This window comes from Hemiscyllium ocellatum, unplaced genomic scaffold, assembly GCF_020745735.1.
Source record: "Hemiscyllium ocellatum isolate sHemOce1 unplaced genomic scaffold, sHemOce1.pat.X.cur. scaffold_1591_pat_ctg1, whole genome shotgun sequence".
Lineage (NCBI taxonomy): Eukaryota > Metazoa > Chordata > Chondrichthyes > Orectolobiformes > Hemiscylliidae > Hemiscyllium > Hemiscyllium ocellatum.
Window position 1 is genome coordinate 66,213 of NW_026867824.1, and position 12,601 is coordinate 78,813.

Sequence of the window (12,601 nt, forward strand, 5' to 3'; positions counted from 1 at the left end):
CTTTTTCTCTTCTCTCTCTCCCTTTCTTCTTCTCTCTCTCTCCCTTTCTTTTTCTCTCTCTCCCTTTCTTTTTCTCTCTCTCCCTTTCTTTTTCTCTCTCTCCCTTTCTTTTTCTCTCTCTCCCTTTCTTTTTCTCTCTCTCCCTTTCTTTTTCTCTCTCTCCCTTTCTTTTTCTCTCTCTCCCTTTCTTTTTCTCCCTCTCTCTCTCTCTCTCTCTCTCTCTCTCTCTCTCTCTCTTTTTCCTTTTACGTGCAATTGCGGATATATTTTCTGATTTTGTTTTGGTTTGGATTTCTCGTTCGGTAGAATCAGCGGCCAGCCCCCACCAGCACTGCTTCCTGTTTTAATTATGGTTTGGAAAAATATTGAAAATGACAAAAAAAATTCAGACAAAACAAAGAAACTAGTTTCTTCAAAAAAAAACAAAAAAAAACCCCAGCTGTTGTTTCCTCCCTCCCTCCCTCCTGTTCAGCTCCCACTGTCGGGTAAACCTGGGTCTATAGTGGCTCCCTCTGACCTGGCAGTGGGGTGGAGGGGGGAAGGCAGGAAGCCAGCAGCAGTGGGTCGACAGAAGGATTTCGATAAGCTTGGCAATATCCGACAGCAGATAATGCTTTGTTGCTTTCTGTGTTTCTCTTTAATTTTGAATTTTTTTTTCCAAAATAGTTCCTGAGTAAAGATGGCATTGAGTGATTTAAGTTTCTGGGTCATTCGACCAGTCTCCTTTTTTTTACTTTATTTTTTTTAAAATTCCTACCCTGCCGCCGAGGGGTGTCTCACAGCTGCGTGTTTCATTCTCCCCTGGTTTCTGCTTTGCTGTCCTGAGTTATGTTTGACGACAACATGTAATGGACGTTCAGGGTCCAGGCAGCTGCCCCGAACAGCAGACCCCTTCACCATTTAGTCACTGTCCTCTCCTGGTAACATGCCATATTACCGTGTCCCCATTAGTCTTGTCCCTTGCCCACAGCAACTCACTGTGGCAGCAGTGCCTCTCATCGGCTAAGCGACAGGAATCCAGGTGTGAGTTCCCTTGCCTAGAATTGCTCAGGGCTCTCTCTTGCGATCCTGATCTCTACAAATGCTCTGTGTGTTGGGGGTCAGTGTTTTTTTTTGTAAAAAATAAGTTGCAGGTAGTGCAAGTCTGAGTAGTACTGTGAGCAGAGGGCAACAGACTTTGACAAGTTGGGATAGAGCTGGAGCTCCCGATGAAGTTGCACACAGAAATAAGAGGCGAGATGTCCACATAGCGAGCTTCCTTCGTTCACCAGGGTGTGGGCGCAGTGGGACACAAGTGTAGATCCACATGGATCACTTAATATTCTAAGCCTTTATTCATAAGGACAGGGGGGTTAGCCTGGGCAGTCACGTACTCCAGCAGAAACCCCATTGTGCACACTCTCTGCTCTGGCCTGGGTACTTCTAGGAAAGGGGGTGAGGAAACATGACAAATGGATGAGGAAAGACATCTCAAGAGGGAGAGCAAACGCCTTTTACATTTCGAGGAGGGAGTACTGAGCCATGGCCCTGTGTCTGCGTGGGTTTCCTCCGGGTGCTCCGGTTTCCTCCCACAGTCCAAAGATGTGCGGGTCAGGTGAATTGGCCATGCTAAATTGCCCGTAGTGTTAGGTAAGGGGTAAATGTAGGGGTATGGGTGGGTTGCGCTTCGGCGGCTCGGTGTGGACTTGTTGGGCCGAAGGGCCTGTTTCCACACTGTAAGTAATCTAATCTAAACATTGGTCACGAACAGGGTGATGATGACTGGCAGTTAATTGCCAAATCTTATTTAAATTTTAAACCCAGCATCTTGGCACTATTCAAAATGTTGCACTGAGCTACAAAACAAAATGGACTGTGCTATTTTTGTTTTTAGTTCAGTCACAATGTGAATTTGCGAGTCACATGACAGATGGGCTGACTGCGTTTACTTATCAGCCTGGTTCTAAACTCGATCATCGAGCAGGGACGCCATCCCCCTCCGAGGCACACGCCATCCCCCTCCAAGGCACTCCCCATCCTCATTTGGAAACAGCACCAGTGCTGCGGTGTCATGGAGTTAAAATCCTGGCCCATTCTCTTACGGAAGGGGGTTGGGGAATGTACCTGCAGCACATGGCCCGCAGTGGCCTGAGAAGGCAGTGGCACCATCTTCTCCAGAGCAATGGGGATCACCGAGACACCACTCCCCCTCCCCCTCAACTGCTGTTCAGAGCCTGAGTAAAGAGACTGACACAGGCACACAGAAGCTTGGAGGAAATCTGTTTAATTTAAATCAATGCAGAAAGAAACTGAAGATTTATCAATGCATTTGATTAGCCGGAAGGTGGGAGGAGGAAGTGGTGGGGGGAATAGGGGGGAATACCACACTAAGCTTGTGACTGGTCTCCTGCTGCTGCTGAAAGGAGGAGAGTTGTCCAAGAGAACACACACGCACACTGCCTCAGTAATAGGTCTCCTGTTCGACCCAACCTGTGAAACCAAGGCAGAAAGAGATCACTACCTGTCACAGAGGTGTACAGCACGGAAACAGACCCTTCGGCCCAGGCCGAGCAGAAATCCCGTCCCAGCACCCGGCCCCAATCCCCCCCCCCATCAGCCAGAAAGGTTCCTGCCCCCTGTGTGTACTCCTCAACACAACACCACGCAGCCCCCGCTGTGCTTCAGACACCAACACAGGCACCGGGCAATCCTGCTCACGCCCCTCACTGATTACCATCCCCCCCCACTCCCACTCCCCGCCAGCCGGAACATTCCAGAAGGGTTTCTCACCTCCGGGACGGCGGCGGAGGATGAACTTCCGAACCTCGTCGTAGATGAAGATGAGGAGGCTGTAGGGGAAGGCACAGAACCACCAGGGAAGCCTGTGGGTTCGAACAGGCAATCAGCAGCAATTGTTAGCATTTCCCAATCGCTGTGTGTGCCCAGTGCCTCCGCTCGCTCACCTACACCCACTGCCTAGCTCCAACATCCTGCAACCCCCCCTCCCTGTCTCTGTAACCTCCTACACCCCTCCCTGTCTCTAAGCCCCTCCAGCCCCTACACCCCCTCCCTATCTCTGTAACCCCCTACACCCCCTCCCTCTCTCTGTAACCCCCTTCCAGCCCCTAAACCCCCCTCCCTATCTCTGTAATCCCCTCCAGCTCCTACACCCCCTCCCTATCTCTGTAACCCCCTTCTAGCCCCTACACCCCCCTCCCTGTCTCTAACCCCCTCCAGCTCCTCCACCCCCTCCCTGTCTCTGTAACCCCCCCTCCAGTCCCGACATCCCCTCCCTGTCTCAGTAACCTCCTCCGACCCCTCCACCCCCTCCCTATCTCTGTACCCCCCTTCCAGCCCCTACACCCCCTCCCTATCTCTGTAACTCCCTCCATCCCCTACACCCCCCTCCCTATCTCTGTAACCCCCTCCAGCCTCTACAACCTCTCTCCCTGTTACTTCACACTCACTTCAGTGGGTACATGCGTAACGCCACGTCCATTCCTGGGCAGTAGGAGAGGAAAGCTGCGAGGGCGGTTTCCTCAAACAGTCCAAAAATCAGGATCTTGTTCCTCGATTGTAGAGAAGTGTGAGGGGGAAAAAAGGAGGAAGAAATGACTGGTTTTAGATAAACCCGAACAATCACTCGAGCTACTCTGCCACTTTTATATTTTAAAAATCTGCTTCCCCGCCCCAGCACCGACTTAAACTTTGGACATGAAGCAATTGTTATCCTAGTTCCTTTCTTCTTCATGGGCATTGGATGCTCAGTTGGCAGCCCAGTCACCAGCTTCCCCCTCCTGCCCCTGCCCCAGGGAGTGTTGCTGAACAAAGAGACCTTGGAGTGCAGGTTCATAGCTCCTTGAAAGTGGAGTCGCAGGTAGATAGGATAGTGAAGGCAGCGTTTGGTATGCTTTCCTTTATTGGTCAGAGTATTGAGTACAGGGGTTGGGAGGTCAGGTTGCGGCTGTACAGGACATTGGTTAGGGCCACCTTTGGAGTATTGGGTGCAATTCTGCTCTGATTCCTATCGGAAAGATGTTGTGAAACTTGAAGGGGTTCAGAAAAGATTTACAAGGATGTTGCCAGGGTTGGAGGATCTGAGCTACAGGGAGAGGCTGAACAGGCTGGGGCTGTTTTCCCTGGAGTGTCGGAGGCTGAGGGGTGACCGTATAGAGGTTTATAAAATCAGGAGGGACATGGATAGGATAAATAGACAAAGTCTTTTCCCTGGGGTGGGGGAGTCCAGAACTCGAGGGGGATAGGTTCGGGGTGAGAGGGGAAAGATATGAAAGAGACCTAAGGAGCAACGTTTTCCCCCAGAGGGTGGTACGTGTATGGAATGAGCTGCCAGAGGATGTGGTGGAGGCTGGTACAATTACAGCATTTAAGAGGCATCTGGATGGGGATATGAATAGGAAGGTTTGGGGGGGATATGGGCCGGGTGCTGGCAGGTGGGACTAGATTGGGTTGGGATATCTGGACAGGTTGGGCCGAAGGGTCTGTTTCCGTGCTGTACGTCTCGGCCCCCCCGCCATACCTACTTCATCCCTTGTTGGAAAATGGAGTTGCGCCTGGTCTTGCAGATGAGGAGATCTGCCCACTGGACCACCACGATACTGGCAAAGAAGGCAGTGTGACACGTAAATTCCACGATCTTCCGCTGCTCGTAGGTCTGGGGGAGCGGAGACACCGTTAATGTTACCGATGAGCAAGCCAAGGGCCGGTCACCGCATTCCCCGCCCTCCCGGGAGGTTCCTCTCTCCAGACCCCCACCCAGTGAGAGCTGCACACCAGTGTCCTCCGTCTCTCACTGTCACACTCACCCACTCCTGGCCGTAGCTGTCCTCCAAGTCATTCTTGGAGCGATCGTCCCAGTCCAGTCGGATGTTCAGGAGCTTCGACGGCAGGAAGCCATTCTCAGCCAGGATGACAAAGTAGGTGAAAAATCCCCCCAGGGCCTGGATCATTCCTGTCCGAGAGAGAGAAACACACTGCGAATCGGTGAGTGACAGTCACCAGCTCTCCCTCCCTCCCTCTGTCCCCTCCTCATCCTCTTCCCCCCTCTCCGTCTGTTCCTCACCCTTTCCTTCCATCTCCTCCCTCTGTCCCTCATCCTCTTCCCCTTCCCCCTCTCAGTCTGCACCGCACCCTCTCCCTCCCTCTGTCCCTTCCTCATCCTCTTCCCCCCTCTCCGTCTGTCCTTCACCCTCTCCCTCCCTCCATGCACCACCCTCTCCCACTGTCCATCCATCATCCCTCCCATCTGTCCCTCTCCCTCACTCTGTCCCTCACCCTCTCCCTCCGTTAGTCCCTCTCCCTCCAACCCTCACCCCTCCCTCCGTCCCTCTCCCTCACTGCGTCTGTCCCTCACCCTCCATCCCTCTCTGTCCTTCACCCTCTCCTTCAGTCAGTCCCTCTCCCTCCATCTGTCTGTCCTCTCTGTACCTTCTCGTTGGTTTTCTCTCCCTGTCATCTTCTTCCTCATTACGCCAGTCTCTCTCTCTCACCCTCTTCCTGTCCACTGTCCCCCTCACTCAATTTCCTTCCTCTCGCCCGACTCACCTTGCTTCTCCCTCACTCTGTCCCTCTCTCGCTCTACCTTCCCACCTTCCCTCCCCCCCCCCCCCCCCCCAAACTTCCTCCTCTGTCTTGCTCCCATCTCTCGCGCCCTCCTCCTTTCCCCCCTCCCTCTCTCTCCTGCGCCCTCCCTCTCACCGATCTGGCCGTAGGCCATGCTGATCAGTTTCTCGTTCACCAGTTTGTCCGTCTTCGGGTTGCGGGGCTGGCGTTTCATGATGTCGCTCTCGGCTGCTTCGTAAGCCAGTGAGATGGCGGGGACCTGGCGATTGGGGGGGGGGGGGGGGGGGGGGGGGGGGGGAGGACAGGGATTAGCGAGCGTCCGATCACGAGCCTCCGCCCCTGGCTTCCCTCCTGTACGTCTCAGTCCTGGCCTCAGCCTCTGTCAGCATGTGTGAAGGAGCAGTGACCGGTCCGCGCAGGGGGAGCAGAGGGAGGTCCGTGCTTAGAAAGCCCCACACCCGGGCCATAAATCTCTCCCAAGTGAAAAAGGTGGCTCTGTTGGTCCTCCTTCACTGATGGGCAAGCACCACTGTCACGTACAGCACGCATACAGACCCTTCGGCCCAACCCTGCCCAGGCCGACCCAGATATCCCAACCCAATCTAGTCCCACCTGCCAGCACCCGGCCCATATCCCCCCAAACCCTTCCTATTCATATCCCCATCCAGATGCCTCTTAAATGCTGTAATTGTACCAGCCTCCACCACATCCTCTGGCAGCTCATTCCATACACGTACCACCCTCTGGGGGAAAAAGTTACCCTTTAGGTCTCTTTTATATCTTTCCCCTCTCACCCTAAACCTATGCCCTCTAGTTCTGGACTCCCCCACCCCAGGGGAAATGACTTGTCTATTTACCCTATCCATGCCCCTCATGATTTTATAAACCTCTATAAAGGTCACCCCTCAGCCTCCGATGCTCCAGGGAAAACAGCCCCAGCCTGTTCAGCCTCTCCCTGTAGCTCAGACCCTCCAACCCTGGCAACATCCTTGTAAATCTTTTCTGAACCCTTTCAAGTTTCACAACATCTTTCCGATAGGAAGGAGATCAGAATTGCACGCAATATTCCAACAGCGGCCTAACCAATGTCCTGTACAGCCGCAACATGACCTCCCAACTCTTGTACTCAATACTCTGACCAATAAAGGAAAGCATACCAAATGCCGCCTTCACTATCCTATCTACCTGCGACTCCACTTTCAAGGAGCTATGAACCTGCACTCCAAGGTCTCTTTGTTCAGTAACACTCCCTAGGACCTTACCATTAAGTGGATAAGTCCTGCTAAGATTTGCTTTCCCAAAATGCAGCACCTTGCATTTATCTGAATTAAACTCCATCTGCCACTTCTCAGCCCATTGGCCCATCTGGTCCAGATCCTGTTGTAATCTGAGGTAACCCTCTTCGCTGTCCACTACACCTCCAATTTTGGGGTCATCTGCAAACTTACTAACTGTACCTCTCATGCTCATATCCAAATCATTTATGTAAAAGACAAAAAGTAGAGGGCCCAGCACCGATCCTTGTGGCACTCCCCTGGTCACAGGCCTCCAGTCTGAAAAACAACCCTCCACCACCACCCTCTGTCTTCTGCTGTAATTGTACCAGCCTCTGCCACTTCCTCAGCCAGCTCACTCCACAGGCCGTACCACCCTCTGCGTGGAAGCACCCCTTGCCCAGCTCGCTCGCCCCATCACTCACCATGTCGGTGCCCAGGTCAATGCAGAGGATGGTGACTGTGCCCAGGGGTAGGGGGATGTTTGCCACAATGAAGAGGAGGAATGGAGTGATTTCGGGGATGTTGCTGGTCAGGGTGTAGGCGATTGACTTCTTCAGGTTGTCGAATATCAGGCGGCCTGCAGGGGGAGGAGGTGAGCAGATGAGACGGGCGTCACCGAGGGGCAGGACGCAGAGGGCCCGCGCTGGTGGGGATGGGAGTATCATCCCGCCAGGAACGCCACAGAGATCGCCGCCCCCCCCAGCCTCCCCAACCCGGCCGGCCCTCCCCTCACCTTCTTCCACCCCCGTCACGATCGAGGCAAAGTTGTCGTCCAACAAGATCATGTCGGCCGCTTGCTTGGAGACGTCAGAGCCCGAGATCCCCATGGCGACGCCGATGTCGGCCTTCTTCAGGGCGGGAGAGTCGTTGACCCCATCTCCCGTCACGGCCACGATGGCGCCCTGTGGGCAGGAGGCCGTCAGTCAGGGGGAAGGGACGCTCGGCGCACTCGCGCGGCCGGCACCAGAGGGCAGCCTTGGGGGAGGCGGCGACCTGAAGACCGTCGACTAGCAACAGCCTCTGGTCAGCCGGGGGTCGATCGCGTTCGCTCGGAGGCGCAAACTATTTGGGATAGTCTGGTGAAGGGGGGGGGTGGAGGGGAGGGCAGAGGACAATCCCTGGCCAGGACAGGGAGCTGACTGTGAGGCAAATCCTCGGAGGACAGGAGTTCGAACGTAACCGTGTCTGTCACTGTACATTGGATAGAAATCACAATTCTGGGATATTGCAGACACAAACGAAAAGGTCTAAGGGTGACCGTGACCAACCGCTGTAGAAATGGAGACATGCGGTTACAGCGCGGAATCAGACCCTTCGGCCCAAACCGTCCATGCCGACCCAGATATCCCAACCCAATCTAGTCCCACCTGCCAGCACCCGGCCCATATCCCCCCAAACCCTTCCTATTCATATACCCATCCAGATGCCTCTTAAATGCTGTAATTGTACCAGCCCCCACCACATCCTCTGGCAGCTCATTCCATACACGTACCACCCTCTGGGGGAAAATGTTGCCCCTTAGGTCTCTTTTATATCTTTCCCCTCTCACCCTAAACCTATCCCCCTCTAGTTCTGGACTCCCCCACCCCAGGGAAAAGACTTTGTCTATTTATCCTATCCATGTCCCTCATGATTTTATAAACCTCTATAAGGTCACCCCTCAGCCTCCGACGCTCCAGGGAAAACAGCCCCAGCCTGTTCAGCCTCTCCCTGTAGCTCAGACCCTCCAACCCTGGCAACATCCTTGTAAATCTTTTCTGAACCCTTTCAAGTTTCACAACATCTTTCCGATAGGAAGGAGACCAGAATTGCACGCAATATTCCAACAGTGGCCCTAACCAATGTCCTGTACAGCCGCAACATGACCTCCCAGCTCCTGTACTCAATACTCTGACCGATAAAGGAAAGCATACCAAACACCTTCTTCACTATCCTATCTACCTGCGACTCCACTTTCAAGGAGCTATGAACCTGCACTCCAAGTCTCTTTGTTCAGCAACACTCCCTAGGACCTTACCATTAAGTGGATAAGTCCTGCTAAGATTTGCTTTCCCAAAATGCAGCATTTATCCAAATTAAACTCCTGAGGAGACAGAGCACAGGGTAGGCCCTTCTGCCCATTAAGGCTGCACTGACCCACTACCCAAGTCCCATTTGCCATCACTTGGTCTGCGGCGTTAGCCCGTTCCGAGCAGGAACGGTGTGGCCAGTAACTGCCCTCCCGCGATGGGGGCAGTAATAATGGCCCCCCCGGCGACACTGGCATCAGCTTGGATGGGTCAGCGGGAGAATAAGACGGGGGAGCGGGTCTGTGTTGGAACGCTTCGGAGAGTGAGTGTTGGGCCGAAGGGCCTGTTCCCACATGGTCTGGGATCGAGGTACCCTGGCACATTAGGAAGGTGTCCGTGGCTCCCACCTCTCGGCTGCTCCGGGACCCCGTGTGGGATTGCGGGTTCCGGAAGACCACTCGGTCTGTCCCAGTGTGTATTGGGGAGGGGAGGGAGTGGCGATGGGGGGGAGCCCCTCCCCTCCCCACCCCCTCGCCCGGCGGTTCGGGACCCACCTGCCTCTGACAGCCCTCCACGATGATCAGCTTCTGCTGGGGGGAGGTGCGAGCGAAGACGATCTCGGTGTGATTGGCCAGGATCTGGTCCAGCTCTTCCGGGCTCATGTCCTTCAGGTCGGTCCCGTGGATCACACAGGCCTTGGCGTCCCTGGGTCAGGGGGCAAAGTTCACACAGATGGTGGGTGGGTGGGGGCGGGGCTGGGGCGGCCAAGACGGGTCAGGCAAACGAACCCCGCCCCCGTGTTAGTTTCTGATGATGCGTCCCCGCACCCCCAAGGAAGCCCCAAAAGCTCTCCCGAAGACAGGGACGGGACACCGAGGGGTGGGCAAAACCGACGGACTGCTGCCCCTAGTCCACCCGAATCCCAGTGCGGGAGGGAGTGGGGAGTGAGATAGTGAGCGAAGGAGTGAGAGTGACGGACTGGGAGTGAGACAGTGGAGTGGGGAGTGAGTGTGAGGGACTGGGAGTGAGATATTTTGTGAGGGAATGAGTGAGGGACTGGTGGTGAGATAGTGAGTGAAGGAATGGGAGTGAGACAGTGAGTGTGAGTGAGGGTCTGGGAGTGAGACCGTGAGTGGGGAATGAGAGTGAGAGACTGCAAGTGAGTCAGTGGGTCAGGGAGTGAGTGAGGTGATGGGGGTGAGACAGTCAGTGGGGAGTAAGAGTGTGGGACTGGGAGTGGGACAGTGAGTGAGGGAGTGAGTGAGGGTCTCGGAGTGAGACAGCGAGTAGGGAGTGAGTGAGGGGTGGGGAGAGAGATAGTGAGTGAGTGTTTGGGAGTGAGGTAATGAGTGGGTAGTAAGAGTGAGGGACTGGGAGTGGAATAGTGAGTGGGGGAGTGAGTGAGGGACTTGGAGTGAGACAGTGAGTGGGGAGTGAGTGAGGGACTCGGCGTGAGATAGTGAGTGAAGAAGTGAGAATGACGGACTGGGAGTGAGACCGTGGAGTGGGGAGTGAGAGATGGACTGGGAGTGAGACAGTGAGTGGGGAATGAGAGTGAGGGACTGGGAGTGAGTCAGGGAGTGAGTGAGCGTCTGGGAGTGAGACAGTGAGTGGGGAGTGAGAGTCTGGGACTGGGAGTGAGAGTGTGAGTGAGGGACTGGGGGTGAGACAGTGGGTGGGGAATGAGAGTGAGAGACTGCGAGTGAGTCAGTGGGTCAGAGAGTGAGTGTGGGACAGGGAGTGAGACAGTGAGTGAGGGAGTGAATGAGGGGCAGGGAGTGAGGTAATGAATGGGCAGTAAAAGTGAGGGTCTGGGAGTGAGACAGTGAGTGCGGGACTCGACGTGAGGTAGTGAGTGAAGGAGTGAGAGTGAGGGACTGGGAGTGAGACAGTGAGTGGGGAGTGAGTGAGGGACTGGGATTCAGACATTGAGTAAGGAGTGAGAATGACGGTCTCGGAGTGAGATAGTGAGTGAGGAACTGGGGGATTGAGCGTGAGGGACTGGGAGTGAAGGAGTGAGAAAGGAACTGGGGGTGAGACAGTGAGTGGGGAATGAGAGTGAGGGACTGCGAGTGAGTCATGAGTGAATAAGGGACTTGGAGTGAGACAGTGAGTGGGGAGTGAGAGTGAGGGTCTAGGACTGAGATATTGAGTGGGAGTGAGAGTTAGGGTCAGGGATTGAGAGTGAGGGACTGGGAGTGAGATAGTGAGTGGGGAGTGAGATTGAGGGACTGGGGGTGAGACAGTGAGTGGGGAATGAGAGTGAGGGACTGCGAGTGAGTCATGAGTGAATAAGGGACTTGGAGTGAGACAGTGAGTGGGGAGTGAGAGTGAGGGTCTAGGACTGAGATATTGAGTGGGAGTGAGAGTTAGGGTCAGGGATTGAGAGTGAGGGACTGGGAGTGAGATAGTGAGTGGGGAGTGAGATTGAGGGACTGGGAGTGAGATAGTGAGTGGGGAGTGAGAGTGAGGGACTAGGAGTGAGACTGTGAGTGAGGGACTGGGGTGAGACAGTGGGTGGGGAATGAGAGTGAGAGACTGCGAGTGAGTCAGTGGGTCAGGGAGTGAGTGAGGGACTGGGGGTGAGACAGTCAGTGGGGAGTAAGAATGTGGGACTGGGAGTGAGACAGTGAGTGGAGAGGGAAAGTGAGGGACTGGGAGTGAGACATTGAGTGAGGAGTGAGAGTGACGGTCTCGGAGTGAGATAGTGAGTGGGGAGTGAGTGAAGAACTGAGGGAGTGAGAGTGAGGGACTGGGAGTGAGGGAGTGAGAGAGGAACTGGGGGTGAGACAATGAGTGGGGAATGAGAGTGAGGGACTGTGAGTGAGTCAGGGAGTGAATAAGGGACTGGGAGTGAGACATTGAGTGGAGAGTGAGAGTGTGGGTCAGAGACTGAGACAGTTAATGGGGATTGAGAGTGAGGGTCTGGGACTGAGATATTGAGTGGGAGTGAGCGACTGGGAGTGAGACATTGGAGAGTGAATGAGGGAATGGAAGTGAGACAGTGAGTGGGGAGTGAGTGAGGGACTTGGTGTGAGACAGTGAGTGGGGAGTGAGAGTGAGGGTGTGGGACTAAGATATTGACTGAGGGACTGGGAATGAGATATAGAGTGGGGAGTGAGTGAGGGACTGGGAGTGAGAGTGAGTGGGGAGTGAGTGAGGGACTGGGAGTGAGTGAGTGGGGAGTGAGTGAGGGACTGGGAGTGAGTGAGTGGGGAGTGAGTGAGGGACTGGGAGTGAGAGTGAGTGGGGAGTGAGTGAGGGACTGGGAGTGAGACAGCGAGTGGGGAGGGAGAGTGAGGGACTGGGAGTGAGTCAGTGCGTGGGGAGTGAGTGAGGGTCTGGGAGTGAGACAGTGAGTCAGGGAGTGAGTGAGGGACTTGGTGTGAGACAGTGTGAGTGAGGGACTGGGAGTGAGACTGAGTGGGGAATGAGAGTGAGGGTCTAGGAGTGAGACAGCGAGTGGAGAGTGAGAGTGTGGGACTGGGAGTGAGACTGAGTGAGGGACTAGGAGTGAGACAGTGAGTGGGGAGTGAGTGTGTGGGACTGGGGGTGAGACAGTGGGTGGGGAATGAGAGTGAGAGACTGTGAGTGAGTCAGTGGGTCAGGGAGTGAGTGAGGAACTAGGGGTGAGACAGTCAGTGGGGAATGAGATTGTGGGACTGGGAGTGAGAGAGGGAGTGAGCGACAGATTAGGAGTGAGACAGTGCGTGAGGAGTGAGTGAGGGACGGGGAGTGAGGGAGTGAGTGAGGGTC

The 12,601-nt window shown here is 54.7% G+C and overlaps 1 protein-coding gene across 1 annotated transcript in view; it reads right to left on the reverse strand.

Moving 5' to 3' along the window:
* Nucleotides 1-2,247: 2,247 nt before the first annotated feature.
* The window catches only part of LOC132810202 (sodium/potassium-transporting ATPase subunit alpha-2), a gene marked incomplete at its 5' end in the record, with an annotated part of 33,308 nt that continues 22,954 nt past the window's right edge, over nucleotides 2,248-12,601 (reverse strand). Inside the window, 9 exons of the mRNA XM_060822625.1 lie at nucleotides 2,248-2,469; nucleotides 2,770-2,861; nucleotides 3,447-3,548; nucleotides 4,521-4,651; nucleotides 4,803-4,948; nucleotides 5,695-5,818; nucleotides 7,259-7,413; nucleotides 7,570-7,738; nucleotides 9,400-9,550. Coding sequence (XP_060678608.1) covers nucleotides 2,441-2,469; nucleotides 2,770-2,861; nucleotides 3,447-3,548; nucleotides 4,521-4,651; nucleotides 4,803-4,948; nucleotides 5,695-5,818; nucleotides 7,259-7,413; nucleotides 7,570-7,738; nucleotides 9,400-9,550 — 1,099 coding nt within the window. The remainder of the gene's footprint in view (nucleotides 2,470-2,769; nucleotides 2,862-3,446; nucleotides 3,549-4,520; nucleotides 4,652-4,802; nucleotides 4,949-5,694; nucleotides 5,819-7,258; nucleotides 7,414-7,569; nucleotides 7,739-9,399; nucleotides 9,551-12,601) is intronic.